The 27292-nt window shown below is 42.1% G+C and overlaps 1 protein-coding gene across 3 annotated transcripts in view; it reads right to left on the minus strand.

Moving 5' to 3' along the window:
- The window catches only part of si:ch211-57n23.4 (immunoglobulin superfamily DCC subclass member 3), a 47783-nt gene extending 38729 nt beyond the window's left edge, over positions 1-9054 (minus strand). For all 3 annotated transcript variants that reach the window (XM_044172292.1, XM_044172291.1, XM_044172290.1), the window contains exons 1-2: positions 8702-9054; positions 306-611 (exon numbers count right to left, since the gene is read on the minus strand). In XM_044172292.1, the coding sequence (XP_044028227.1) occupies positions 306-611; positions 8702-8750 (355 nt within the window). In that variant the 5' untranslated portion in view covers positions 8751-9054. The remainder of the gene's footprint in view (positions 1-305; positions 612-8701) is intronic.
- Between the last annotated feature and the right edge of the window lie 18238 nt (positions 9055-27292).

Below are 27292 nucleotides of genomic sequence, written 5' to 3' on the forward strand. Positions count from 1 at the left end.
TAGTATCTGTAATTATGAGATAAGGGTCTCGTAATTATGATTTCTATATTTCCATATCTTATCAATGTAGTTTTAGGAACTGATGATGTACAGTTATTGTGGTAGTGAATGCAATGAGCTTCCTCATTGCATCTCCAGTTTCTAACTCAACTCATTTGCACTGTGAGAAATGTCTTCTGCTCATCAGGGATTAAGATTTCTTCCTGTGTCTGAGTCATATTTATACTGTTCCAAAGCACATGTCATTGTATGGCATAAAAAGTACATAGATTGTAATACGCTGTGTTGCACTGTCAAACACTTACATGCCAAATGGACTTTGGCCTTGCGGCTGACCAGCATGCCATAGCGATTTTGAGCAGCACAGTCGTACTCGCCCATGTCCGCATCATTCCCCTCTCTGCGTTTCTGGAAGTTCTGGATGAACAGAGTGCCATTCACCAGCACCCGAACCCGCGGGCTGGTAGGTAAAGGCACACCGTTTTTACGCCACGTAACCACGATCGGTTCCTCACCCTGAACCCGACAGTCCAGCATGAGGGGGCGTTCCCTCACCGCAATAACATCACTGGGCTCCAGCAGGAAAGACAGCTCTGAGGCCAGACAACCACCTGCAGACAGGAGAAAGAGAAACAGGTTATCAGAGAGAGAAAGGCGGTATGACCACTCACCTGCTTGCTTGATAATAATTTAGACCTGCTCTATAGGAAAAGTGCAATGAGATAACTTCTGTTATGAATTGGCGCTATATAAATAAAACTGAATTGAATTTGTTGTGCAATCCAGAGGAATATTACAAATCAGATATGTAATCAGGTTTATGTAATTGCATTAAACCATCTTGAACATTGGGGAAATGATAGGAGGCACAATAAAGCTCAAGACACACTGTCTATATCTCTTCAGTTTATTTAAGTGACCCAAAGAGTCTCTGCACACTTTGCAGGTTAAAATATAATATCAGACACACAACTATGACAAACACACACACACACACACACACACACACACACACACACACACACATCCTTGTACTTCTATCTTTATGAGGGCTGTCATTGACATAATGCATTCCCTAACCCTTACCCTCATCCTAACCATAACCTAATTCTAACCTAACCCTTAAAACCAAGTCTTAATCCTCAAACAGCCCTTTGAAGTTGTGTCAACCGGCCAAAATGACCGGTCTCACTTTCCAAAAATGTCCTCACTCTGTAGGTAAAAAACGTGTTTCAGTCCTCACTATGTAGCAAGTAGAAGTACACACACACAGGCAGAAACCCAGCCTCAGTCAATGTACATAAATACAGTGTTCAATGGAGTCTGGTGGCTTTGAGAAGAGCGATATACGGCTGTTTCTGGTTAAACAAAAGGGATCTTACTCTTTAAAAAAAGGTATCCTTTCCATAATGTTGTCAGAGAGCACATTTTCAGAACAAGCACTTTTAGTGGATGTAAATTGACGGTGCGCAATTGCCCCAGATGATTACATTACATCTGGTATCGCAGCTGCCGTCTGCAGCACTCTCGCTCAATACTGGATAAATTTCAAAAATTGTCACTTAGAGACAAAACATGGGAAAATAGGGTCCAGGTTAAAAAATACTGTTACTTTTTTAGAATCCCGTGGCGTTCAAGAAATCCCATCCAACTGTCATTTAGAATCCTAATAAATTCTTGCATTAACATGGAATGAGTTGTATGTGTGAAAGAAAGTATTTATTTATCATTTTGTATAAAGACATTTATTGTGTGATACTAGAAAACTCAAGCTATTTTTCCATCTAAAACCCACAAACATCACATGGTTCCAGAGACAATAGCACAGGGGGAGGCTTCTCTGTCAGAAACCAATCCTCAGGCAACCCTACCCGAATTGCCTGAAAAACCTAACTCAACACCAAAAACCATTTCATTTGATTGACGATGCATTGGTTTTGCAGCCTATAATGCTTTTGCTGAAGACGAGCCACAATGGAGGCTGAATCCCAGCGAGCCATCCAGCCAGAGAGGGCAACAACAATACCCAAGCTGTGGAAGAGAACACTGGCAAGGGTTGCTGGGGTCAAGTTAGGAGAGCCTCCATTGAACCAGGGGCCAATTGTGACAATAGTGTATGCTTATTTGCACCCAACCCACAGTAACCTCTGTAAAAAAATTCGCATCAGCCACCACGGACCCAAGGGCACCATCTGCCCCTTCTTATGCATCCCCTCCACCCCTCCCATCTCTTCACATCCTTTCAGAGCCATCTCTGAGGTGACTTTCCCATGCCACCAGAGCTCTCTTCCTCACCCTTATCCCTCTGTGACCTTGGTGACACTCCCAGTCTTCCTCATTTTCTTTCAGCCTTTTTGGTGTTAATGTCCTCATATGCAAAGAGCCTTGAACCCAATAGCTGCTTTCCTTCCCAGCTGTGAAGCAGTAAAAATCACATGCACTTTAAGCTGCACAATGCCTTATCAATGTCATTATGGAGTCTTGCATCTGTTCAACCAAATATGCCCTTTCCTTCAACTCAGCTGTGAGGTGTACAACAGCATTCATTGTTGTCTAGCCACCATCAAGCATCACATCCCACACACAGCAGCTTGCAACTGAACTTGACTTTGGATTGGTTTCAGTTGTTTTGTGTATTTCTTTTCCTGGTGAAGTTCATTTCCACTCTGAAAGTCAGCTGATGTTGTTTGCTAATTGTGTTGAACATCATTGTCAGTACACATTTATATTCCCATTGATTTTTATTTTTCATTAAAAGCAAAAAACAAACAAAACATATTTTCTCACTAACCTTTAGTGGAAACTAGCAATGCAGATACCAGTAGAGGGAAGGTCCAGGTCCAGAATATCTCTGAGACACAGATATCTCATTGAAAAAAATAGAATAAACATAAACAGTAAAATGTCTTACCAGAGTCCTGGTTAGTCTACATAATTCTGTTACTGTTGATTTTTTTAAATGCCATTTTTAAATGCCATTTTTAAATGCTATCTGCATGGATTGGGGTGGAGGCAGAAATCTCAGACACAGATATCTCAAAACCTGGGCATATATCCAAAACTATCTGCATGGATGGAAACCTCCTAAATGCCACTAGCTAAGTGAGAAAATATGTTTAAGTTTAAGTTTTGAAATTTGGTTCAACCAACGCTTTAAAAAAGTCACTACTCCACACCTTGTTTTATGTCCTCACATGCAAATGAAATAAATCAGTGTAAACATGGATAAAATATCCTCCACAGCAGTTACATTCAGCTTAACTGCTTTCTGTTGGCTAAACCCTGATAAATGGTATGGACTGAGGTATCATGGCATTGCATATACAAATGCCACAAAGGTGGCCATTTTGACATTAAACTGTTCAGCTGTAATTCCTCTGTATATGAGCAGGTTGATGATGTCATGTTGACAAAGTAGTTGATGAAATGGCTTTGAGGTTTTATTACAGCCCATCAGATTATTGATTGTCACTTAAATAAAGCCAGGGAGCTTACTCACAGCCTGAACATACAGCAGAGCTGTTCCCATTCCCAATGATCTCTGTCATCTACTTCAGATGTGATCTGATGTGTCACATCAAGACATGAGCATCTGCCCTTCTTCTAATGAGAAATCTCTCACCTAGCAGATGCAGCCAGCAGAGAGGATGGTGTGTCTACTGGTCAACTCTTTGAGGATATTGGTTCATAAAACACTACTGCAGATTAACACTGAATTTATCTGCCTGGTTTCTACTTGATAATCAACATAATGTCTACATAGCACGTACAAGATTGATAACACACTGCAAGATGACTTCTAAAGACTGGTTGCTTATACAGTATATATTGTTCTTTTGTTTAAATATTATCTCAGAAGTTTAAATGTCTCAAATATGACCAAATACCAGAGTAAAACACAATTCAACTTAAGCTAATGTAAGGTAACATAAGGCAATTAACATGAGGCAACAAAGTAATGAAATGGAAGGCAATGAAAGGTAACGTAAGGCAACTTAAGGTGACGTAAGGGAACGTAAGACAACTTAGGGGAGCTTAAAGAAACGTAGCTTAAGGTAAAGTAACTTAAGGTAACGTAACTTAAGATAATGGAACAGAATAGAGTGTAACATGATGTTTGTTCAGTTTTTCTCAGCCATATTCCATTACATATTTTCTTTGCGAGTGCAATATAGCACTCCTCTACACATTCTCATCCAGGAAAAATCTAAACTGGTCAGTGCTGCTGCAGCATTTAGTTGAAGTGAAAATCTAAATGCTTGTTTGTCAAGAGGATCTATATCGGGGAGCAGGTGGGTTGTATCATCATATGCTATCCTAGGGGTTGGTAAGGTGCTGGGGTAGAACAATACCCTGTTACCAGAGAGCTATAGTTTGTTGTGAGTTACCAGTTTATTAAGTACACCAACAATCTAATGCAATCTAATACAACAGTCTTGCAATCATTTTGAGGATTATCTTCATAACGGTAGAGTTCATTGAAGGGCTGTTGTATTGGGTTGTATTAGATTGCACAGGTGAACCAAAAGAGTTTCCCCTCAGGGATCAATAAAGTATTTCTGATTCTGATTCACATTATTTCTGATTTCTGAAATAAACTGTGACTCAATAATAGTTTTCAGCTAACCTCTGAGATTTGTGTCTTGACACATTGGTATTGACATAGGATCAATCCCTTGTCTTGTTTCCAGATTGAAGCCTCAAATCCAGTGAGACTGGATGAAGAATGATAATAGTGTCTCAAGACTAAAGGATGTTAGACAGCAACCTTTAAATCATCTCCAGACTGGAGGAGTTAATGCAGCTATGCAAGTGCATAACATTAGAGATTGGACCGTTTTCAATATAGGGATAGGACTATAATGACATTTTTTGAAGGGAAGGGGTTGTCCAGCAACCCCCACACTAGCACCCTGTGCGCCTCAGGGGCCATGAGGGAGTCAGAGGTCCTCACCTCAGGATGGGTGTGTAGATGAGGATGGGGGGCATTTTGTGACCAGCTCTCCACTGCTATTGTTTAGCGGGACTGCTGCCCCTGAACTTCACAGATTTCTGTCCGCCCCCCAAAAAGGGACAGAGAAAGAGAAGGGGGTCCTAAGCACTATATACAAATCCTTTCATCAATTTATTTTCCTTTTTCCTCTCTCCCCCTTTAGACATCTCTGTTTGAAAGGCAACTTTGGAGGGCTGCATGGATTTGAGCTAGGAATGACAAGTAGAATGAAACAAATATTTCTGATTAATCCTTTGCAAGGGTTAGGGTTGAGAATAAGGCAGAAGCTTTAAGGGTCAGGGTTGGAGCTTCATATTTAATTGGAATCACTGCACATATCTGCAGACATACCATTAAAGCAAATGTTTGATTATTGATTCAAATATGAATAAATCAGAGAACATTAAAAATTGCAACATGCAATATTACATGTTCTAATATTCCCCTTTCTTATTTTTCCCTTGCCCCTGCCATCTTCCTCTATTATATGTATTTCAGAAGAAGGAGCAGTTGAATGAATGTGCAGTTGAAGGTCAGGGCTGGAAGATGAGAATGGCTGGGCAGGCATGAAACCCATTGCCCCAGGGCTTCCACCTTTGTCCCCTTAATGGGAGTAAACCTCTCTTTGCTCAGAGAAGTTCTCTTGGCTGTGTTACACAAACATGCTATTGTAGTTGCTGTAGGGGGTCTGTCCAGGTATTTTGTTTAAGCCAAATGATGGTTGTTTACTAGGTGTCATATGCCAAGTTCAATGTCTAAACACTGAGTGTTTTTGAGAAATGAACAGAAATAAAACATGCTTGTGTTCATGACAGTGCAGTTTAAACATATAACAGGCATAGTTTTAAGACAGCTCTTAATATAAAAAGTTATTTCTTTATTCAGCAACTAAATGAAGCTCGGTGTGGTGAAAAGTTGGTCTTCAAATATTAGGGGTTTGAAGTTTTTTGATACTGGTGGCGATACCTGAGTATAAAGAAAAAACTATTTTCGGTGCCTTACTTTGGGAAATATAAACCAGTTTTCTACACACATTTTTAACAAAACAAGTCAAAATAAATGTCTTTATCAAAATTGATCACATTTGCTAAGTTTTGATTGAAATCAGGAACTCTCTGATCAAACAGTAAATATTATGAATCTGCCAGCTTTCTGTACTTGAACCTGTACCAAAGATACATTGGGGTTTGATACTGTACCCAGGCCTATTCAACATGTTCTCACATAACTTTACTTCATTTTGTAAATATCCTGAATGTGAAACCTACAACACCTCTATCATATGATATAAAGAGTGAGTGTTTACTTTTTTTAATTAAGGTTAAATTTTGTGTGGGATCAGGCTTGATGTTTTTAGAGCAACATCTCTCAGTTTTTGATAACATGCTTACCCATGCACAAACTGATATTGTCCCCATGAGTCCTGGGGCCCAGGACGTGCCATCTGCATTTGGGGATTCTTTCTAATGGTCAGCGCAGATTTAAAAAGCCTGACCAAAAACAGGGTCCACACCAGGTGGATCAATAAGCAATAATCTCTAATGTGATGGAGAGGAGGCCTCTTTGTTTGTCGTGCAGTTTTAATCAGTGATGTGTCAGCTCACAGAATGGGTGCAGCAACTCTTATTAGAGAAATCTCATTACAAACAAAAAGCCTGGTATTAGAAGGCATAGCTAATGACCAGCTTTGGATTTAAATTTAGCACATTACCAGTCATGTTTCTACTGTCAACCACTCAGTGGCACCGGACATATGGCTGTGACCTTAGAATTCTAAGGTTCTACCTGGGTCGAAATATAAAGCATTAAGGATTTTACAAACCAACTGATAAACCAATAATGAAAGAAGTTAAATAGTCTCTTGTAAAAAGTTCATTGCATTAAAGTTCACAAAGCAGTGTGTGCATGTTAACAAATCATACAGACAGTCAGGTAAATGTTGGATGAGGGCCCTCTCCGAAAGTCCCTTCAGCCTAATAATCATAGCATTAGACCAAACTCTCTACAGAATGAGATGTTAGCTTCTTTTTCTATCACACTGCAGGAAACCCGACTACCACAAGCCCTTTGTGTCCTGCTGTGGATTGAACCAAGAGGTGTTTCTGCTGTCCTAGTCCCTCGTCGACAGTGTGTGTGAGTGAGACTGAGTGAGGAGCCCTGACAGGGGAGGGTTGTCGAGGACACGGTCATGGGCAGCTGTAGGGGGATTACCTTTTACACATATATCTTTAATAAGGTCTCAATCTGAGCGCAGACTGGGGGCAGTGTTATGGAGATGAGGGGTTGAGGTTCAGGTCAATGAAGGGTGAGGACTTGGGGGGCCTATTGTGTCCTTGGTCCCCCCCTCCACAGACTGCTCTGCTGACCAGGACAACCTAGAGACCTACCCACTCCTAAAGGTCAGAGGTCACTGACTCTAACCTCTTACTGTGGTCTGAGCTAAAGACAGAGAATCCTACATCGTCTGCATGGCTCCCCTTCTCATGCAAAGCTGCTCTGTCTTTCCCTCTAATACATTTTCCCCCCATCTACAGCTTTGTGGGTTATTTTGAAGGTTTATTATGTGATGACCGTGCCTGAAAAACAATGGGAAAATGAAGATAACTTTACCCTCAGGGTTTGAATTTTCTTTGTAATGCTCTTTTTTTAATGTGTGGAATTATGAATATATGAATAAATTAGTATTGGGTATGGAAATTAATTGTGGGTACAGAAAAAGTGTCTTTTGGGTCCCCAACAGAATTAAACCCTGATGCTTTTAGATAGTGGATGAACACTTACTAGAGCTGCATTATTTCCTCATTTGCTTTGAAAATCTCCAGTAAAAGTTGAATGTTGAAGAAGAATAAACTTTCTTGCTTTGTCAAACAGTGTTTGATGGCCTTGAATTTTAATATTTTAATGTTTATTCAAGATTAATAATTATAACTTATCACTCATGTATATTATTATTTTAGGAGCTATTTGGAGGAGACCCCCCCCCCAAATAAATGTCAATTCAATAGCCTTCTGCTTTCACTGTTTTGGTGGGAAGAAAGTGACACAATGGCCATTAAATTGCATAATGTTCTCAAGGCAAAGTTATTCAGTATTTAGCTTTAAATCGACTAAGAGGTATATTTCCATTTATATGCCACAGCATTGTACATTTATGTTGAAGGTTCATTCTTGATCCTGGAAATAGCAGTTTGACCATAAATTCTCATCAGAGGGTCCACTTGGTGTTTCTGGAAGGCCACAAGAAGTGGCTGAAAGTGTAGGAAAGACTGACAGGATTTTGCGATAAGAATTTTTGTCAAATTGTACATGAAGTATAATCAGATTCACAGTTCTTGTTGAACTTGATGCTTAGTTCCAGTTTATATCCAGTGAAAATCAATTCACACCCATGTAGATATTGATAAGAGCTTCCAGTCATCTGGAATGAGTTGAAGTGTTCTATGGTGAAGAATTGGATCTTCAGCAAGGAAGCTGTTATGATAATGATTATGGATTTCAGTATATAAACTGGATCATTAATAACTTAGGTGCCAAACATTTGACTTCCACTTTACTGAAAGTCAAAGTCAAAGCAGCAACAGAACAATAGATGCTGCTGCAGCATCCTCTACTCTCTGGACTTGGTGAAGTTCCCCAAGTTCTCACCCTGTGCTATCCAAGAGCTGAACCAAGCTACAGTACTGAATTTAAAAGCTAAATTGTACTTACTCAAACAGTAGAAAGCTGCCAGGCAGGTGAGAAAGATTCTTGGTTTCATTTTGTTTTTTTTCACTCCAACCTCCTTGACGTCAAAGCTTCTTACCCTCAGAACCCTCAAAAATCAAATACATTTAAAAAAATAATCCAAATGGAAAGGCGTCTTATTCTGTATCCTCCTACTATGTATCTTCTTTGGTGATAAAGCTAAAATTTGTGTTGTTTTATTAAAGCTTCCCTGGTCCCAAGGGTTTGGCCCACAGAAGGCTGCTGGTCATGTTCAAAGCTACTCTGAGAATCGTGCAAGAAAGACAACTCAGCTTGGACAGAGCTCATGAGTTATTCAGCCTCATTGTTGTCAATGAATGGACACTGATAAAGCGGTTTTCACCGGCTGTTCCAGGTTGGTCTCCTATGAACCAATCACAGTCCTGAGGTGACAGAGGGGTGGCAGCTCAGCCAGGGAGGCATGATTGATATTCATTTAAACAGAGGGCTGCTGACCAGCCGCTTTGCCCTGCCCCGCCCCCAGCTCAGGCCAGCTGTGGCCTCAGCTGGACACACTGCTCACAGCCAGGCTGAAGGAGCACACTCTGTCTCTAAGCAGCTTTTATTAAAATAAATACATGATGTTTTCAAGTAGCTGTTGTCAGACTGGAAAACATTTCACATGAAATGCTTTTCTTTAAAGAAACTCTCAAACAGTTTGGGAGGCACAGTGCAGACTGGAAGTTTTTGGACAGGGACACAGTTTCTATTGTTTTGGCTCTACTGCAAAAATAAAGCAATCACTAGCAGGTTTAAGTGCTGAGTTTCAGCTTTAAGGGTGTTTGAGGGCGGTCACATCTGTATGAAGTGAACAGTTAAGGACTTCTTATACGAGCCCAGCATCATGGCAATCAAGTCCTTAAAGGGTGATTCTGCACCTCACAATTTAGTATTAGTAGTAGCGTGTCCTTTATGTAGGTGGAAAGTTTGTGTAGTGTATCGGAGACTGACGATTGTGTTCTGTCAGAGACCTGCACTTAATGTTATCCAGTACAAGCATCTGTTTTGTTGTCAGACTCTGAATGTTGACTCAAGAAGCAAACGAAAAGAAATGTTGTGGATCACATATTCATTATAAAATTGACCTGAAGTTACTTTCTCTTCTTTAGGTAGACTAAGATGCATTTCATCATAGCTATTTACAACAGTTTCAGTGCCATTTGTTGTTTCAAATGTTGTTCAGTGAACTGCAGCAACACTCTAGAATTCTACTGGGGCCTAGAAGGTTAAAAAACATTGTCATTGAATGTAATTCAGGGTTTTGCATAATCGTCCACTATAGACATTCTATCTGGCAATAGTTTGAATGATCCTAAACATACTTACATACATAACATTCATTTAGGAGATGCTTTAGTCCACAAAGCAACTTACATTTTCCCCCACAATTGGGAGCAATTTAGGGTTCAGTGTCTTGCTCAAGGACACTACTGATAATTACTGTTGGAAAATTGGAGGACTAAAAAAGGACTACAATCCTGTCCTGTTATAAGTCTTATCTATCATATTTAGGATATGACATGGAACACATTTATATTATTATATATAATTATTATATATATTGCTGTATTATCCAGGTTTCATCAAGGCAGGAGTGTCTGTCTCTGACTGTTTGTCATTTTTGTACTGAAGTGCAGGTATTATCAGTATAGGACACATAGTCTATATCAGGCCTGCAATAAAATTAGTAAAGCAATTTGGACATGTTTTACAGCCTAATAGCTCTGAACTAAGAAAATATAACTTGTATCACATCTTTCCTTTAATGGCTTTCTATATTATTTTGTATGTTTCCCTCTTTGAATGTGAATGTTAATCCACAGCACCTTTCGTTTTACAGCATAACTCTTTATATGTATCACCAATTGTTAGTGGACACTTTCTGTATCTTTGGTTAATTTAGGGATGAAGGTGTGGGTCTGTGAAGCTCTCTGGAATTGGAACTTTCAAAAGTTATACTGCCTATTATACTGATGCAGTAGGTTGATAGATATTTTATATAGAGAGTGTTGGATGGGCTTTTTGTTTTACTGTTGTATCCAGATTTCCTTTTATTGAATACATGTTTAATGTTCCTTTTGTGTCTTTTGGCGTATGCAAACTAGCTTGTCTACCAGGTTACATTTACTTGGTGCACAACTGCTTTTAGAGTGGAGGACAAGGAGTGCTAAATGAAATGCAAGTATGATTTACAGAGAGCTATCAAAGCCGCTAAAAGAAAATACAGGGACAAACTGGAAAGTGACTACAGTGGCTGCAACTCATGGGGCATGTGGAAGGGACTGCAGGCAATTATGAACCACAAATCTAAGACCAACGTGGCTACCAACACCTCTGCTCTCTCTCCCAGAGGAGCTTAACAGTTTTATACCCACTTCGAAGCCCACAACGTGGACCAAGTGGGAGCAGCACAGTGCCCACCCATTGCAGTCGATCTAGAGGTGACAGAGGCTGATTACAACTTTTAAAAAAGAGTGAAGGCTGGCAAAGCTGCCACCTAGAAAAGAAAAATACTCATGTGAGAATGTTGTTCATTGATTATAGCTTTGTTATAAATACAATTGTACCATCCAAACTGGAGTTAAAACTCAGAGGTCTTGGCAACTCCATCTGCAACTGGCTATTTGATTTTTGACAGGCAGGCAGGCAGTAGCCCAATAGCTAATACATACTCATCTCCAATAACTCTTAGGACTTTGGTATGGGAACCAAAACTCTTGTGAACTTCTACTGATGTAGCATCAAGAGTGTGCTGGCAAGCTGCATCACAATGTGGTTCTGTAGCCTGACTGTGCAGGACTGTAAAAAACAAAAGCATGGAATTACCACAACTCCAGGACATTTACAACACTTGCTGCAAAAAGAAAGCCCATAACATCCTTAAGGCAAGGCAAGTTTATTTATATAGCACATTTCAGCAACAAGGCAATTCAAAGTGCTTCACACAAAACATAAGCATGCCATAAGCATAACAGAGCCTCCCATTTTCCCAGTGGACACAGATTCAGCACCAGTCTTGATTAACCAAAATAAGCCACCAAGGACACCAGCCATCCTGCTCATGGACTTTTTACACTCCTTCCGTCTAAACAACGTTACCGCCATCTCAGAAACAATTTTTTTCAACAGGCAGTCAGGCTGCTGAATAGCTGACGCTCATACATGCACTTTTTGTAAACAGTATGCATGCGATGTAACGTGAGTGCACTGGGTATATGGTTATGTGGGTTGTAAGTATCGCTATTATGTGGGCTTTAAATGTTATTGTATGGATGGTCTGTATTTATTTATGTACACAAAGGATGGGAGAGCTTGGGCACACGCATTTCACTGTACTTGTATATTAGAATTTAGGTCGATGGTTACTGATCCAGGCGGAAGACTGTATGCCCCTATTTCTATTGGAAAAATTGTGATTAGTTTGCTTGCCCTTATTGGTTCCACCTGTGTCTCGTTGTCTCCCCTACCAGAGTGTATTTAATCTGTGTTCTTCCGTTGTTCTGTGTCACATCATCATCATCATCGTCCCCACAAGTTCTGCATTTTTCCTCTGCCGCTGTGTGGGTTACCTTTGTTGGACATTTACTTGAACTTCTCAGCTGCCCTCAGTTGTTTTCTCACTTCATAGTAGGTAAATAAAGTCATCTTTTGTTCATTCCACCATCTCCGTGTAGACTCGTGTCCAGTGTTCGGCTGTCCAAATATTATACTGATGTCTGAACTTACCCCATGTTAGCTTTACTGCATGTCTACACAGGAGTCTTTTCAACTGTGTTTTTTTCAGTCTTCCATCTGACGAAACAGATACACTTCTGTTTTAATCAATCTAGCTGTCTACACAGGCTGTGTAAAGGCTCGCGAGGTTATACACACATAAACCTGACTCATTATAGTGTTTAACGCTTTATTTTCTTCCGTTTTACGCATGTAACTAGAGTGATTGTGTGTTGGGCTCTGAGCGCTGCCAAAACACAGGTGACCTACAATCAATACTGTGCCTGAACACGTCCTGTGTAGACAGGTGGAGGACTGAAGCTGCTGCTCACTCTACGCCTCTTGTGTGGACAGTGTTAAACTTCTCTCTTCCTCACCACGATTAATGTTGAAAATTGAGTCCCTTTGTTCCTGAGGCAAATCTTCTCGTACGCATATGTCAAGGGTTAGGAAATCAAAAAATTAAATTTTTGTCACCAGGAATTAAATGCACTGGCCATCACTGTCCTCCACTAAGACAGGCCTACTTCTCATTTAGGCTTATGGGATATGTAGTATCCAATTTAGAAATCCAGCTTCTCTGTGCTTTTTTCCCCTTTGAGCCATATTCCACTTTGGATTCCTTTTGTGGTATAGATTGCCATACATGTAATAGGAAGTGTTTTACTAGTGGCATGTGAGTCTTCCTCACAACATTGTCTGTTGGGTGAATCTTATTAACACAGTATTGCCAGCCTCACCCACATACTGTAAACCACATAGTTTAAATGTTATTAAGTAAACAGTTTTTGGTTGCTTGTCTTTAACATATTTACTGCGCAACCAGGTTTAGTGCTTGAACAATTCCCCATGACTTTTAGACCTAAAGTACCCTCTAGTGGCAAAAGCTGGAAAAATAGCATCTTAGTGGCCTGTCAAAAATCCTCCTTCTGACTACATATTCTGTGAAATCATGGTAATCTAGCCCAGCAGGTGTGTGTTTAGGATGATGACTGGTTTTGTGGAGCAGAGCCTGAGTGTATGTTTCCTTGAGTAATACTTTAATATCCAGCTTGTTAGTCTTCTGGAAGTGTGCACTCTTGCACAGAAAATCCGGAAAGTATTCACAGCGCTTGACTTTTTCCACATTTTGTTATGTTACAGCCTTATTCCAAAATGGATTAAATTGTCCTCAAAATTCTACAAACAATATCCCATAATGACAGCGTGAAAGAAATTAGTTTGAAGGGTTGGGGTTGGGGTGTTAGGGGTTAGGTGAAGAAAGGGTTAACTCCCTGCAGGGAGTTATAATGCACTGGCACTAGTTTTTCTATGTATTATAAGTTCATAAAATCAACAGATTCTACTATGTGGTTTATAATAGATTTAAAAACCAAAAGGAAAAAAATTAGGGGAAACAACAAATTAATCAGTGTCTGGGACACTGAAATGGAAGAAATGGAACAAATGACCACATAGTCTAACAGGCGAAGGGGCTCAGTTAAATCTCCTGTAACGGGGAGATTTGAGACACCACCATTGATAATTCATAAAAAGTTACCACTCAGGTATAATTCAGGAGAGCAGCGGGGTCAGAAAAAAAGAAGCCCTAATGTACCCTTACTTTAACATGTACTACAAATAATCTGTTAAAAGCGATTAAAAACAAAAACAAAAACAGACAAACAGAACTGCAGCAGGGCAGTAAGTGCTGATCAAAGGGAGATGCAAAAAATTATATTAATAATATTAACATGAATAAGTGCTTCAATAGAAAAAAACATGCATGTAGTAAATCATAATGTACACAATAGAAAAAATACACAAACACACAACAAAAGGATAAAACAGAATAGCCCTGCTGCAGCAATGTCTGCCTAAGGTCCTGACCAATACTCAGTTTAAAAGCTTAAAACTACAAGCCGACCCCGTGTTAAAAAATGTGTTTATTTAATTTTTTACATCTTCTAGGTAACAGATCTCGCTGGAACCTGACCTGAAAGAAGGGGAGAAGAGAAAGAAACTCAACCGAAGGTAAGAAGGATGCTACCCAGGTAGGTAAGTATGGGAAGGTAAGTAGGTAAAGGAAAACAGGTAAATAAAAGACGGAAACATGGGGTTAGGGTTAGGAAAGAGGAAAAGGGTTAACTCCCCACAGGAGGCTTATAATGCACTGGCACTAGTTTTTCTTTGTATTATAAGTTCATAAAATCAATATTTTTCTACTATGTGGTTTATAAAAGCTCTAAAACCCACCCCAAAAAAAGAATTGGGGGAAAAAACAAAAACACTAAAATAACAAAAAAATGGATCAAGTGTCCACATAGTCTAACAGGCAAGGGGGCTCGGAGTTAATGCTCCTGTACCGGGGAGATTTGAGACACCACCACTGATTCATAGAAATTAAGTGCTCAGGCCTGAATCAGGAGAGCAGCGAGGCCAGAATAAACCCCATAATTTCCCTTAAACTTACCATAACTTGAAAATAATTATAAAAAAACGGTATTTAAAAAAAAGGTACTAATGTAAAGGGCGTTGGGGAAACCAGACAAACAGAACTGCAGCAGGGCGTTAAGTGCTGAAAAGAAAAGGTAAGTGCTACTCAAATCAAAAGGGAGATAAATAATATTAATAAGTGCTTCAAATAAAAAACATGCATGTAATAAATCATAATTGTACATAATAGAATAAATAATACACAAAAACACAACAAAAAAATCAAACAGGATAGCCCTTTTGCAGCAAAGTCTGTCCAAGATCCTAGCCAATACTCGATTTTAAAAGTTTCAAATTACAAGCCAATCCCTTGTTGAAGAATATGTTTTTTATTTGATTTTTTACATGTCTTCTAGATAACGGAGATCTCATTGAGACCTGACAGGGAAGAAGGGGAGAAGAGACAGAAACTCAACCGAAGACAGAGGATCAAATGCCACCAAGTTAGGTAAATATGTGAACATAAGTAGGCGAAGAAAAGCAGGTAAGTAAAACGAAAACTTGGGTTAGGGAAGAGGGAAAGGTTAGGGAAGAGGAAAAGGAAAGGTTAGGGTTAGGATTAGAGAGGGAAAGAGGTTAGGGTTAAGGGTGGAGGAGGTTAGGGAAGGGGGGGTTAAGTTTAAAGAAAGCTGCTAAGAAAAGGGAAAAATCAGACCAACGAATACAAATCAAAATATGAGGGAGGAACTAGGGCTAGCAAATGACTGATGCTGACAAAGTCTCATAAAAAAGAATAAATAATATATTGAAGGGGGGGGTATATACACTATAAAAAGGAAGCATGCTAAATTGATAAAGAAAGGGGTTGTTGGTACAATAAAATTGCACCCTAAGTGCTGGATTCAAGTGCTTTGTTAGTAATAAGAATTCATATAAAAATAAATAATTTTAAAAAACACTATACACACACACACACACACAATTATAAACCATGCTAAGGTGGTCTGAATAGAAAAAAGGAAATAAAAAAGAAGGGGGGGCAAGTAGACAGCATATCAGTTTTTCCTTTAAATCACTGGGATCTAAAATCTTCAGTCGAGTGATCCATTTCCTCTCTGCTCGTTTGTGCTATAGGGTGGACTAGCCGTCACTGCCCTCCAGGCTTCTATACCCAAGATGCTCCAAATCAAATGTTTTAAAGTGACCATGAAATAAGGTGGTGGCCCTTCCTCTCAGAATACGGTACATACGTTGAGTCATAGGGTTTTCAAGGTTTTGCTTGTTTCACCAATGTACAGTTTATGACCGTGTTCACACTGGATAGGATAAACCACAATGGAATTTCTGGTGTTAGTTTCTGAGGGAGAGAAGCTCCCCAACCTGAATGCCTGCTGATTGAAGGGGAAATGGTTAAGAAGGTATTTATCAAATGTTTAAATGGCTTGTAAAAGACTTGCAATGCAAGAAAGAAATGCAATATAAATTAAAATATCTGTCCAAGTTGTTTCCCCTCTACATGTCTATCTGGTTGAGCCAAAACTTTGAGAGCCTCTGCAGTATCTCTGGTCCAGTGGATGGGATCACAAGATTCAGTCTTAAATCTTAGTGGACTGATCTCCGGAAGTGCATACTTTTTCTTAGTTATTTGCCGATTCAGGTGTTGTAATAAAACTTTGTGTTCTCTTTTCAATCTGTCTGAGTAATTGATAATGGGTATGTATATTAAGGCATTGGGAAATGTCTCTTCAGCTGTCTTCAGTAGAGCATTCAGTTGTTTGAACATGGTAAGTGGTTGTTGGCGTCGCAGACAATTGTTGAGACCCAAGGAGAGGATGACCTTGCTGACAGTACTAACAGGTTGGAGTTTCTCTAGTACCTGGTCAATGTGATGGAACTGTGCACCAGGGAAGCTGTCAATTTGAACTTCATCACTGGTGAATGGTGGAATACGAGCCAGGTTGGAGTCTATTACTAGGACAGGTTTTTTTAATGTGTAGTTGCCAATTTCTGATCTTCTGTTCTGTTCTCTGATGGGTTGTAGGTTCCTGGACAGAGGCAAGGCCAGACATTGAAGGTGACTGTGTTTTGGAAAGTTTTGTGGAGGACTCAGATTGGGGGCTGCTGTTTCTGCTGCTGCTGCTTTGAGCTGTTGTTATAGCTTTAGCAGTGTTCCCCATCATCACATGTCCACCATGCTCCTTTTGTTTGTTGGTTTGAGGAGTCACCGTTTCAGTTTGATATTAACCTTAGGACAAGTCTGGAAAGCCTATGAACGGTCTCCCGTCAGCCCAGGATCCTGATGGGAAGATTTGGGAACAGAAGGAGGTGATTGGGTGAGTAAAGGAAAAATTGAGTCAGACATTTCCACTGCCACGTTACTGAAATGGACCCTTGTAGTATCACTAAAATCTCTCTGCTTTATGCTTCCCTCCATATCCTTTACTACTCTGTCTTGGTCAGGACTTGGGACATTTACAGTTCTAGGGGATGAGGTAGAAGGAGGTGAGGGTGAGATCTGATGAGAATGTAACTCACGCTTCTCTGTGTCTGGCCTCCTAGAGGCTTTGGTAAGAGCTTTCACGGTCTCCTCCCTCGTCTTGTGAAGGAATGACAGAGAGATTGTGTACTGTTAAGGGAGCGTGATGGAGTTCTGCTGTAATCTCCCTAGATGTGGGATGAGCTACAGGAGTCTGCTTAGCTTGAGGCAAAGGAGGCTCAACTGCTATGCTCTCTGGCTGTTCTATTGTGGGTTTTTGAACCGTCTGTTGAGACTGAGCTGGAGGTGGAAGAGGTGAGAACTCGTCAGATGGCAAGTTCTTGGGTAAGCGGCTACACGGTGGCTTACCCAGAAGGGTCATATTCCTCAGAGTTTCTATAGAGGAAGTTGTAAGTTTACATCTGTATCTAGCCCTGGCCCACTTGATGGCTCTACTGAAAGCCTCCTCCTGAAAAGGACCCAGACTGACGGATGGATGGATGGATGGATGCTATGACTTGATCGTAATGGTCCCTGAGAATTGCTAGATTGTTATCCATCCATTGTGCTGTGTTCAGTTTGACCCTCTCCTCAGTGACACCATTAGGTGAAGCAGGTTTAATGAATGAGGTCAGTTTGTTTACTTTTCTCATCATCCCCACTGGGAAAAAGTCATCCCCAACACAGTTAACCAGAATCTCAGAGTGATGGATAGCCTGCAGTAGTTTAAAAAAGATTTTGGTCTACTACTGGTTGTGTCACTATATTGAAACATTGGGAAAAAAACAAAATGTAATAATTAAAAATTGAAATTTAAGAAATCTAAGGGTATAAGGTAAAAAGGTAAAAATAAACAGTTCAGTGTTTAGACCATAAAAATCCAAATAATCAAAGAAAACGGAGATTTTGACTCACTGGGATTTCTAAGCTTGTCCTGACATCTGGTGGTCTGTAACCAGAACTGCACCTTTAAAACCACCAACTGAGAGGAGGTGTGTTAAAACAGCTTTCAGTGTCCAAACAAACTTTTAAACAAAAAGAGGGAAGGGGGAGAAACAGTCTTTTCCAAGGTGGGAAAACAGTTCAGTAAACTTGGATGGGCTTTGCTGGCAAGTGGAGGAGTGTCATAGACATTAAAATTCGTGGTAGAATCTCTGGAGAATATTTCTCCAGGCCGTTGTGAAGTCTTCTGTGTGCGCACACTCTTTTATGTTGGAAACCAACTCACCATTTGCAGCTGTAGGAGCCTGATACTTGTATGGTCAGTCGTGATAATAGCAGGCTGTAGTAGGCCTGATGCTCCTCATGGGCTTTGTGTTGGTGGTTTCCAGTCCATTGTTCACTGATAAGTTTTCCTATTTTACTCAAACAAAAAGACAAGTGCTGTAAAAATCAATAAAAAGCTGAGTCCTCCTGATTAAAATGGAATTTTAGAATAAACAAATACTGTTTATAAGAAAAAACTGAGAAGAAAGAGTTGTCTTAACGTTAGGCCAAACGGCTTCATCAGAAGATGGGAGACAAAGGAAAGGCAGCAAACTTATAGCCTTACCCCACACAGGTGTGAACTGATGTGTCCCCAGCTGATAGGCTAATGGGGTGCACAAGCCCCTGGTGGGGTGTGACATTATCCTTGTAAAGTACCCACCCTCAAGTGTGTTTGTTTGTGTTGTGGGGGAGGGAGGGGAGGGGGGAGGGAGGGGAGGGGGCACAAGGTTGCTGCTAGAATCGAGGTAGGGAAAAGCAGGAAGTATATTTAAAAAAAAAAAATAAGAATAAGAACATAAACTAATAAAATTATTTAGGTGTCTTTAAAAGCAAGCACATAATAAAATAAAACAATAGTATTATGAGTAGCAATTATAACCAAAGTAGTTCCAATATTTGTTGACAGAAGAATAGTTGCTAGGCTCGGGCAAGGTTAGGTGAGGAAAGGGTTAACTCCCTGCAGGGAGTTATAATGCACTGGCACTAGTATTTCTTTGTATTCTAAGTTCATAAAATCAACAGGTGCTACTATGTGGTTTATAAAAGATTTAACAATCAAAAGGAAAAAATTAGGGGAAACAACAAATTAATCAGTGTCTGGGCTAAAATAACTAAGAAAAGGAACAAATGACCACATAGTCTAACAGTCGAAGCCTCTCTGTGTCTGGCCTCTTAGAGGCTGTGGTAAGAGAGCTTTCACTGTCTCCTCCCTCGTCTTGTGAAGGAATGACAGAGAGACTGTGTACTGTTAAGGGAGCGTAATCTCCCTAGATGTGGGATGAGCTACATGAGTCTGCTTAGCTTGAGGCAAAGGAGGCTCAACTGTTATGCTCTCTGGCTGTTCTATTGTGGGTTTTTGAACCGTCTGTTGAGACTGAGCTGAAGGTGGAAGAGGTGGGAACTCGTCAGGTGGCAACTCCTTGGGTAAGCGGCTAGGCGGTAGCGTACCCAGATGGGTCATATTCCTCAGAGTTTCTATAGAGGAAGTTGTAAGTTTACATCTGTATCTAGCCCTCGCCCACTTGATGGGACAGACGGAAAGGTTAGGGTTAGGGAAGGGGAAGGGGGGAGAAAGGGTTAGGGGTTAGGGCTAAGCAATCCCGGGAAGGGACTACCCACTCCATAGCTCCTCTCACCCGGAGTCCAGTCCAGGCAAAGGCTAGTTAGGGTAGGGAACAGAACCATGGCACCACAGAGTGGCACCAGGAAGTGCACGGTCCATGGACTGACTCCCAATCGGGAGTGGGGACCCGTCTCCCCCTGAAAAAATGGGCTCTCTCATCCCCACACAGAAAGAGACAGACACGTCATCCCATCCCGTTAAGGACTAGGGGTTCATCGCTTCTCGGCCTTTTGGCTAAGACTGCGATCGCCTCCTGTTGGTGGTAAAACTTTCGCCTGTTTGTGGCATTGGTTTTTACCAGTATTTGGGAGGACATTCACCAAATTCTTTATGCAAATATTTCAACTTCTTTGTAGTTGCAAATCTTAAGCATATAGGAATTCATTGGCACAGAGGATTGTTTGCCTGTACTTTGCTGGATTAACATCTTTATTAGGCCAAACAAGAAAAGGTAAGTGATTTTATTCTTTTATCTCGTAGTTTAAGGCTATTTTAGTCTTTTATTTTAGTTTTTTTCATTTATCCCTGGTTTTTTAGGCAGTTTTAAGTGTTTTAGTTCATTTCATCCTTTTAGCGTGTGGTGCCTCCACCATGTCGGCCAACCATGCCGGCATGCGGAGGCACCACAGTGTCCGATTCACATTTAAAGAAATAGACGGAAAGCCAATGGGCATGTCAAGACTTGACTTCTCCAGGAAGCTAATCCAAAAAACCTTGATGTTCGGACCTGAAGACATAAATTGCATTTTGACGCTACCGTTCAACAAAGGATTTGATGTTAGCTTTCGCTCTGCTGTTACGCTAAGAGACTTCTGGTCACGCTTTGAAAATGTAAAACCCCAGTTTTCCACTTTAAATGTTGAGAAACTGACTGACAATGCCTCTAAAACGGTCATTGTCAGAATGTTCAATGAGACAGTAAATGCGGATGACATTTGTTTGTGGCTGGGTAGATATTGCACCGTGAAAGGCCAGGCTACCAAAGTGAGATGAGGATGGTATTTGGAAGTGCGCTTGGAGGGTCCTCATTCAACAATGGCAGGACCCTCAAGGCTTCCAAGGCCTGAAACATCTGCCATCTGTGATAGTATTGGGAAACAACAGGGGCTATATTCATTACCAGGGCCAGCCCAAGCTCTGCCGCAAGTGTGGTGAGCATGGGCACATGGCGGAAGCGTGTCAGCAGATAATTTGTGGGAAATGTAGAGAAATTGGGCACACCTTTGAGGAGTGCAACAATGGCAGAAAGTGTAATCTTTGTGGAGAAACAAACCACCTCTTCAGAGATTGCCCTCAATCCTTTGCCAACAAATTGAAAGCAACAAAAGAAGCAGAAAAAGGAAAAAATGGCGGACAAAATGAAGCAGTTAGAGAGCTAATTGAAGAGGCTGGGCTGGAAAATTCTAATCTCCCGCCAAATCCTCTGATTGGAGGACAGGGAACAGGTGAGGCGGGAGTAGGGGAGGGGCCTGCAATTGCCCCACAGGTAGAGAGTGATGAGGAAGATGGGGCAAGATTTGAAAATGAGAAGTCAATGGGTGATAGCGAGGATGCCCCCCCTTCCCAATGCCCAGCAGCCCAAGAGGCCTATATCGGAATTGTCCTCTGAGTCCCCTGGAGTCTCACAGAAGAGGGGAAGAGCTGCGAACTACTCAAACAGTTCATCTGTGGAAGAGCCCAGAGTCTTCCCCAATTCCCAAATGAGGTCTCATTCTTAACTATAGCTCTGCAATCAACCCCTAAGGACTCAAACCTCAATGCAACCTTTGCGTCCGAGGCCAACCCCCAGAGTCCGACGGGGAAATGAAACTCAACCCTGTCACCTTTCACCCATAAGAGTGAAGGAAGAGCTCAATTCACAGGAACATTAACAGGAAATGGATTAACTGCCTTTTAACACTGAAAATCCCCTTTTAGTCTTTTAAGATTTCATATCTGTTATTTTTAACTATACTCATGACACTCACCTTCTCAACCATAAATGTGAGAAGTGTGAAGTCGAGAGTTAGAGCCCAGACTGTTTTATCCTTTCTTAACTCTTTTAAGTCAGATGTGTTTTTAATACAGGAATGTGGCCTGCAATTTTTAAATCACTACAGAGTGGGAGGAGTTATGGCCACAAACATCGATATGGAGCGGATCAAATGAAAACAACAACGATGGAGTGGCCATTTTAATCAAAAACCCTCTGGTCTTGGTGAAGGGCAGCACTGTGGTGAGGCACGGCCGGGCAATTTTAGCACACTTGACTTTTATGGGAAAAGATTTTAACGTCTTAAATATTTATGGCTTTAACAACAAAAATGACAGGTATGACCTTTTAGAAGACTTGCAGTTCGGCATGCTAGGGAGGGCACCTTTAGTTGTAGGGGGGGATTTTAATTGCATTTTAAGCAAGAAAGATAGGAAAAGAAGAGGAGAAGATTTTAGAATCGACAAAACATCGGTCTTATTGCAGGGCATATGCAGGGATTTTAAACTCCTGGACTGTTTTAAAACCATGCATCCCAGAGAGGAGGGCTTCACCTGGTTCAGTGGTGATGGCACCAGAGCCTCTCGCATAGATTACCTTTTATCACGTGACTGCCCACCAACCGATGCTAGATTGACACCTGTTTTCTTTTCCGATCACGCAATGCTATCCTGCACCCTTTCACACTCGTCTGGTGTGACAACAGGAAGAGGTCTGTGGAAGCTCAACTGCTCCCTTTTAGAAGATAGAGAGTTAGTTAGCCAATATAGGGAGCAGTACCAAGAGTGGCAGACCCTTCAAGACTTTTACGAGACACGTGCACGCTAGTGGGAAATGGTGAAAGGGAGGACCCGGACTTTCTTTAGACAGGCAGGTAAGAGAAAAAAAGACAACAGACGCTTGCTGGGACTGCAGAAACGACTCCAGCGGTATTTTAAATTAAACCAACAAGGGATGGATTTTAACGAAGAGATAAAACAAATTAAAACAGAGATGTCAGTTTTAGCAGAGATTAAAAGCAAGGGTGTCATTTTAAGAAGCAAAGAAAGGGAAATAGAAGAAGGTGAGAAGTGCTCAAGATATTTCTTTAAGAAAATTGTAAATAAAGGGGGGACCATTTTAAAACTAAAAAAGAAAATGGGTGCACAGCTGACACAACAAAGGAAATTAAAGAAACGGTTGAACACTTTTATAGAGAACTGTACAGCGAAAAAGCTGTTAAAAATGACACCATGACTGAAGTTTTAAAATTCATTGAACAAGCAGTAGGAGACAGTGTGCTTTTAACCCAAGATTTTACCATACTCAGAGATAAATACATGTATCAAGAGTTTTAAAGCAGGAAGTCTCCAGGAGAAGATGGCCTTCCTTTTGAATTTTATTCGACATTTTGGGACATTTTAGCACCTGACTTGCTTGCTGTTTTTATGGATTTTGAACAACTTGACCGGCTTCCTGACAGTTTTAGAGTAGGGATAGTGACTCTCCTTTATAAAGACAAAGACAAGACCGACCTGAAGAACTGGAGACCTATCACACTTTTAAATTTTGACTGTAAACTTTTTAGTAAACTTTTAGCATCACGTATGTCCCTGTTTTTAAAAGAGCTGATTCACCCGGATCAAGCCTGTGCTGTCCCGGGGAGGAAGATCACCGACAGCCTCGTACTGATCCGAGACACCATCTGTTATGCGAGAGACAGAAACATCCGGCTGGTAGTCCTAAATTTAGATTTTGAGAAGGTTCATAGACTGGGTGGGATTGCTGTACCGGGGCATTACCAGCAAATTCATTGTAAATGGGCATCTGACAAAAGCAGTCAATATAAACTGCGGCGTCCGTCAGGGTTGTCCGTTATCTGCTCTCCTCTACGTTACGTGTATAGAACCACTGGCACAGATCTTGAGAAGGGACCAACGAATCAACGGGGTAGGAGTCCCAGGGAGTGGGGGACTGGTGACAAAATGTGTTTTATACATGGACGACATAAACATTTTATGCACTGACCTTTTATCTGTCAACAGGATGCTGGACTTGACTGACTGGTTTGGACGGGCCTCTGGGTCAAAGCTGAACAGAAGCAAGACCCAAGCCCATTTTTATGGACCGTGGACAGCGACTGAGACAACAAGACTCCCCCTGACTGTGACCCAGACAGACCAAAAGATACTTGGGATTCAATTCGATAGGGAGGGAGGAGGGAAAACAAATTGGCCAGGCATAGTAGGGAAAGTCAGGCAGAGACTAGGGTACTGGAGACTTAGAGGACTGACCATAGAAGGAAAGGTTTTAATCATCAAAGCATTGATTTTACCTTTGCTTTCACTCATCAGTTCCATTTTCATCCCTCCTAGGAGAGTGCTCTTAGACCTGGAGCGAGCCATCTTTTACTTCCTGTGGGGCTCCAAGTGGGAACGACTGAGGAGAGACGTGATGAAAAAGCCAAAGGAGAAAGGAGGAAAAGGAGTGCCGGACCTGTACTTGTTTTTAGGAAGCAGATACACCGCACTACACATCACAACCACCACAGCCCCATCCAGAAACCCCAAGACCACAGCAATGACATGTTTCTGGATGGGGTCTTACCTCAGAAGACTAAAGATTTTACCCACTGATCTTAGAGTACCTGTGTCTTTTAGCCTGCCACCAGCCTATGCTTTTATCCAGACATTTTTAAAGCATTTTAACCTTGAGCAAGAAGAGTTACAAGTTTTAACCAACCACCGCTCTCTGATTTCTGTTGTGCAGGAGCGGGAACCGTGAGTCCAGTGCGCGCGGGCTCGCTTTGACGCGAGCCCTCAACAGTTTGGCGTAACGTGAACCATTCCGCTCTTCCAAACAGACTCCGGGACCTGTCGTGGATGGTGGCTCACGAGATCCTCCCAGTCAGGTCCGTAATGCACTCCGGGGCATGTCAGCGCACTCAACTTGCCCCGACCAGGTTGCGCGCGCCTGAGACGGTGAGGCATCTGCTCTGGGAGTGCAGCGCTGCCGTGAGAACAGTGGGCAACGGCTGGCTCCTTGCAATTCCCGTGCTTGCCAGCAAGGGAGGTCCTTACGGCACAGCTGGTGCTGTATGGGGTGAGCCACAGAAAACAAATACCAGCACGTGACTTTGCCAAACAGTGGCTCACCCTAGCCGCCATCAAAGACACCATGTGGACCTCCAGAAACTTGCTGGTAAGGAAGCACATGCAGATCCCCCCCGTGGCTGTGATCCGGATGGCTGCAGCGATGGCCCAAACGGCCAGAGCTGCAGGCGGCAGGCCTAGGACACAGCCACAAAGAAGAATCGCCTCTGTGCCCATTCGGACGAAGGAGCAGGAGCCACACGAAAAAAGTTCAAAGCAGCGGCGGCCTGACCCTCCGGGTGAGGCAGGTGGGAAGGAGCAACAGGGTGAGGGTCTCCTCTGAACGCCACGACAGGATCCCGAGTGACATAATATGTTTGGGGGAGCGAAATGAGTTATCCTTGGTAGGGACTCACTAAGCTCCTGCACAGCAATAGACTTGGAAGAGAGCATTTTAACCAATGCACTCCCCTTTTAAAGACTTTGTAACATGGACACTCAATACACACAGACAAGATGAAATAAAACCTTTTACGTGTACCTTTATCATATTAGAACTTTCTTCTGTAATTTAAAAAAAAAAGTTTTAAATATGGTTTTGCAAATTGCACATATTGATAAAGATGTTGTATTTATTTATTTTAAAAGGGGAAGTTGTATGTCTTAAATATGTGATGTATTTTTTATGAAATATGTATGAAATGAGTGTCAATAAATCTTTTCGAAAGAAAAAAAGAAGGGAAGGAAAACTACAAAGAGAAAATTATACGAACAACAGAAACGAGATGGCTGCAAAAGCCCATAACCAGCACATGGTCCCAAAGGTTGGTCTGAGGTTTACCTTGCGGTTCTAGGCATGTTCAGATGCAGAACAAGTACTATCAAGAGCTTTCTTTTGCAAGAGTGTCATTATCGGGCAGCTACACCTTAAGGTGGAAGAAGTCTATTGTATTCAGTGGAACCAGCAGGAAAAGGCTTTTGACGTCACCCTGAGGGATGAGGATCTCTACAGAAGAGTGGTCGAGGTCTGCAGCAAAGAAGCTGGCTTAAGGCCCCTGTCCTGTTACCTGTTCTGAATCTAGACCGACCAAATTTCAGAACCATCACCGTACATATGTTCAACCCTTTTGTGACTGACCTGGCGTTAGCTGCATTTTTGGAGCAGTATGGAGAGGTTGTGACAGCTGCTAGGTACGTGAAGGATCCAAGGGGTTTTGGACTGGAAGGCGGCAGTTCCAGGTACTGCTCAACCCCGACCCGGAAGGGCCTGGTGGACTGAAGCACCCACCTGCTTTTTTTAGCCTTGGTGGGGATCGTGGTTTTCTATACTACTCCCGGCAACCACCTTTCTGTAGGCGGTGTGGGCAGTCTGGCCACACAGAGGCAGGCTGTGCTGGAGCCAGCTGTCGTCTTTGCTTGCAGCGGGGCCATGAGGCCAAAGATTGCACTGCACCTAAGGCCTGTCATGGATGTGGTGGACTGGACCACCTATACCAGAGCTGTCCTAGCCGCAGGGAGGACTTTTCAAAGTAGCCAAAACCAGTGGTGGGCTGGAGGAAGTCAAGGAGCCAGGAAAGGGACACAAACCTGCGGGGAATGTCCCAAGGAGGCCAGCGCAGGAAGAGTCGGGCGCTGTACTTTCTGAGATTACAAAAGAGGCAGCTCTCCGGGTGCAGGGAGCAGACTGGGCTGACGGGAGGCCCAGGCCCCTCGGACAACACGGAGGGGCTTTTTCCTATTCCTGTTTATGGCCCAGTTTCCCCTAAGGTGAAGCAGGGGGCACGGAGAGGCTCGCAGGTGTTCGGAGCAGGGCTCCCAACTGAAAGTGGAGAGAGCGAGGAGGGGGGACACAGCAAAAAGACAAGGGGGGAGGGGAAAGAGGGTCAGGCAAAAGAGGAGGGAGCGGATGTGGTGAGGGGTGATGGAGTAGGACAGCAAGGCAGAGTAGAGGAGGGAGGTGGCGACACAGAGCAAGGGGTAGGTGGAGGGGGGATGGGTCAGTCCAGAGGAGATTCGGGCGACCTGCTCCCTGTAGGGTCGGGGCTGGGTTTTGATCTTTCCCCTGGCCTGCTTATGCTGACATCCCCATCAAGTGAAGATGCATATGATGGACCCAACAGGCCATCAAGCTCGCCGAACCCAGAGCCCTTTTCCTGGGCAGAACAGATGGACAGTGAGGACCTTTACTCCCCGTAGGGAGGGGAACGTAGTTTGGAAACAAAACATTTAAATTTGAGGAATTTCAATGGTTTGTTTGAATGTTTTTTCTTTAAATGTGAGAGGAATGAGGGACTCT

This window comes from Siniperca chuatsi, linkage group LG17 (genome assembly GCF_020085105.1).
Source record: "Siniperca chuatsi isolate FFG_IHB_CAS linkage group LG17, ASM2008510v1, whole genome shotgun sequence".
Classification (NCBI taxonomy): Eukaryota; Metazoa; Chordata; class Actinopteri; order Centrarchiformes; family Sinipercidae; genus Siniperca; species Siniperca chuatsi.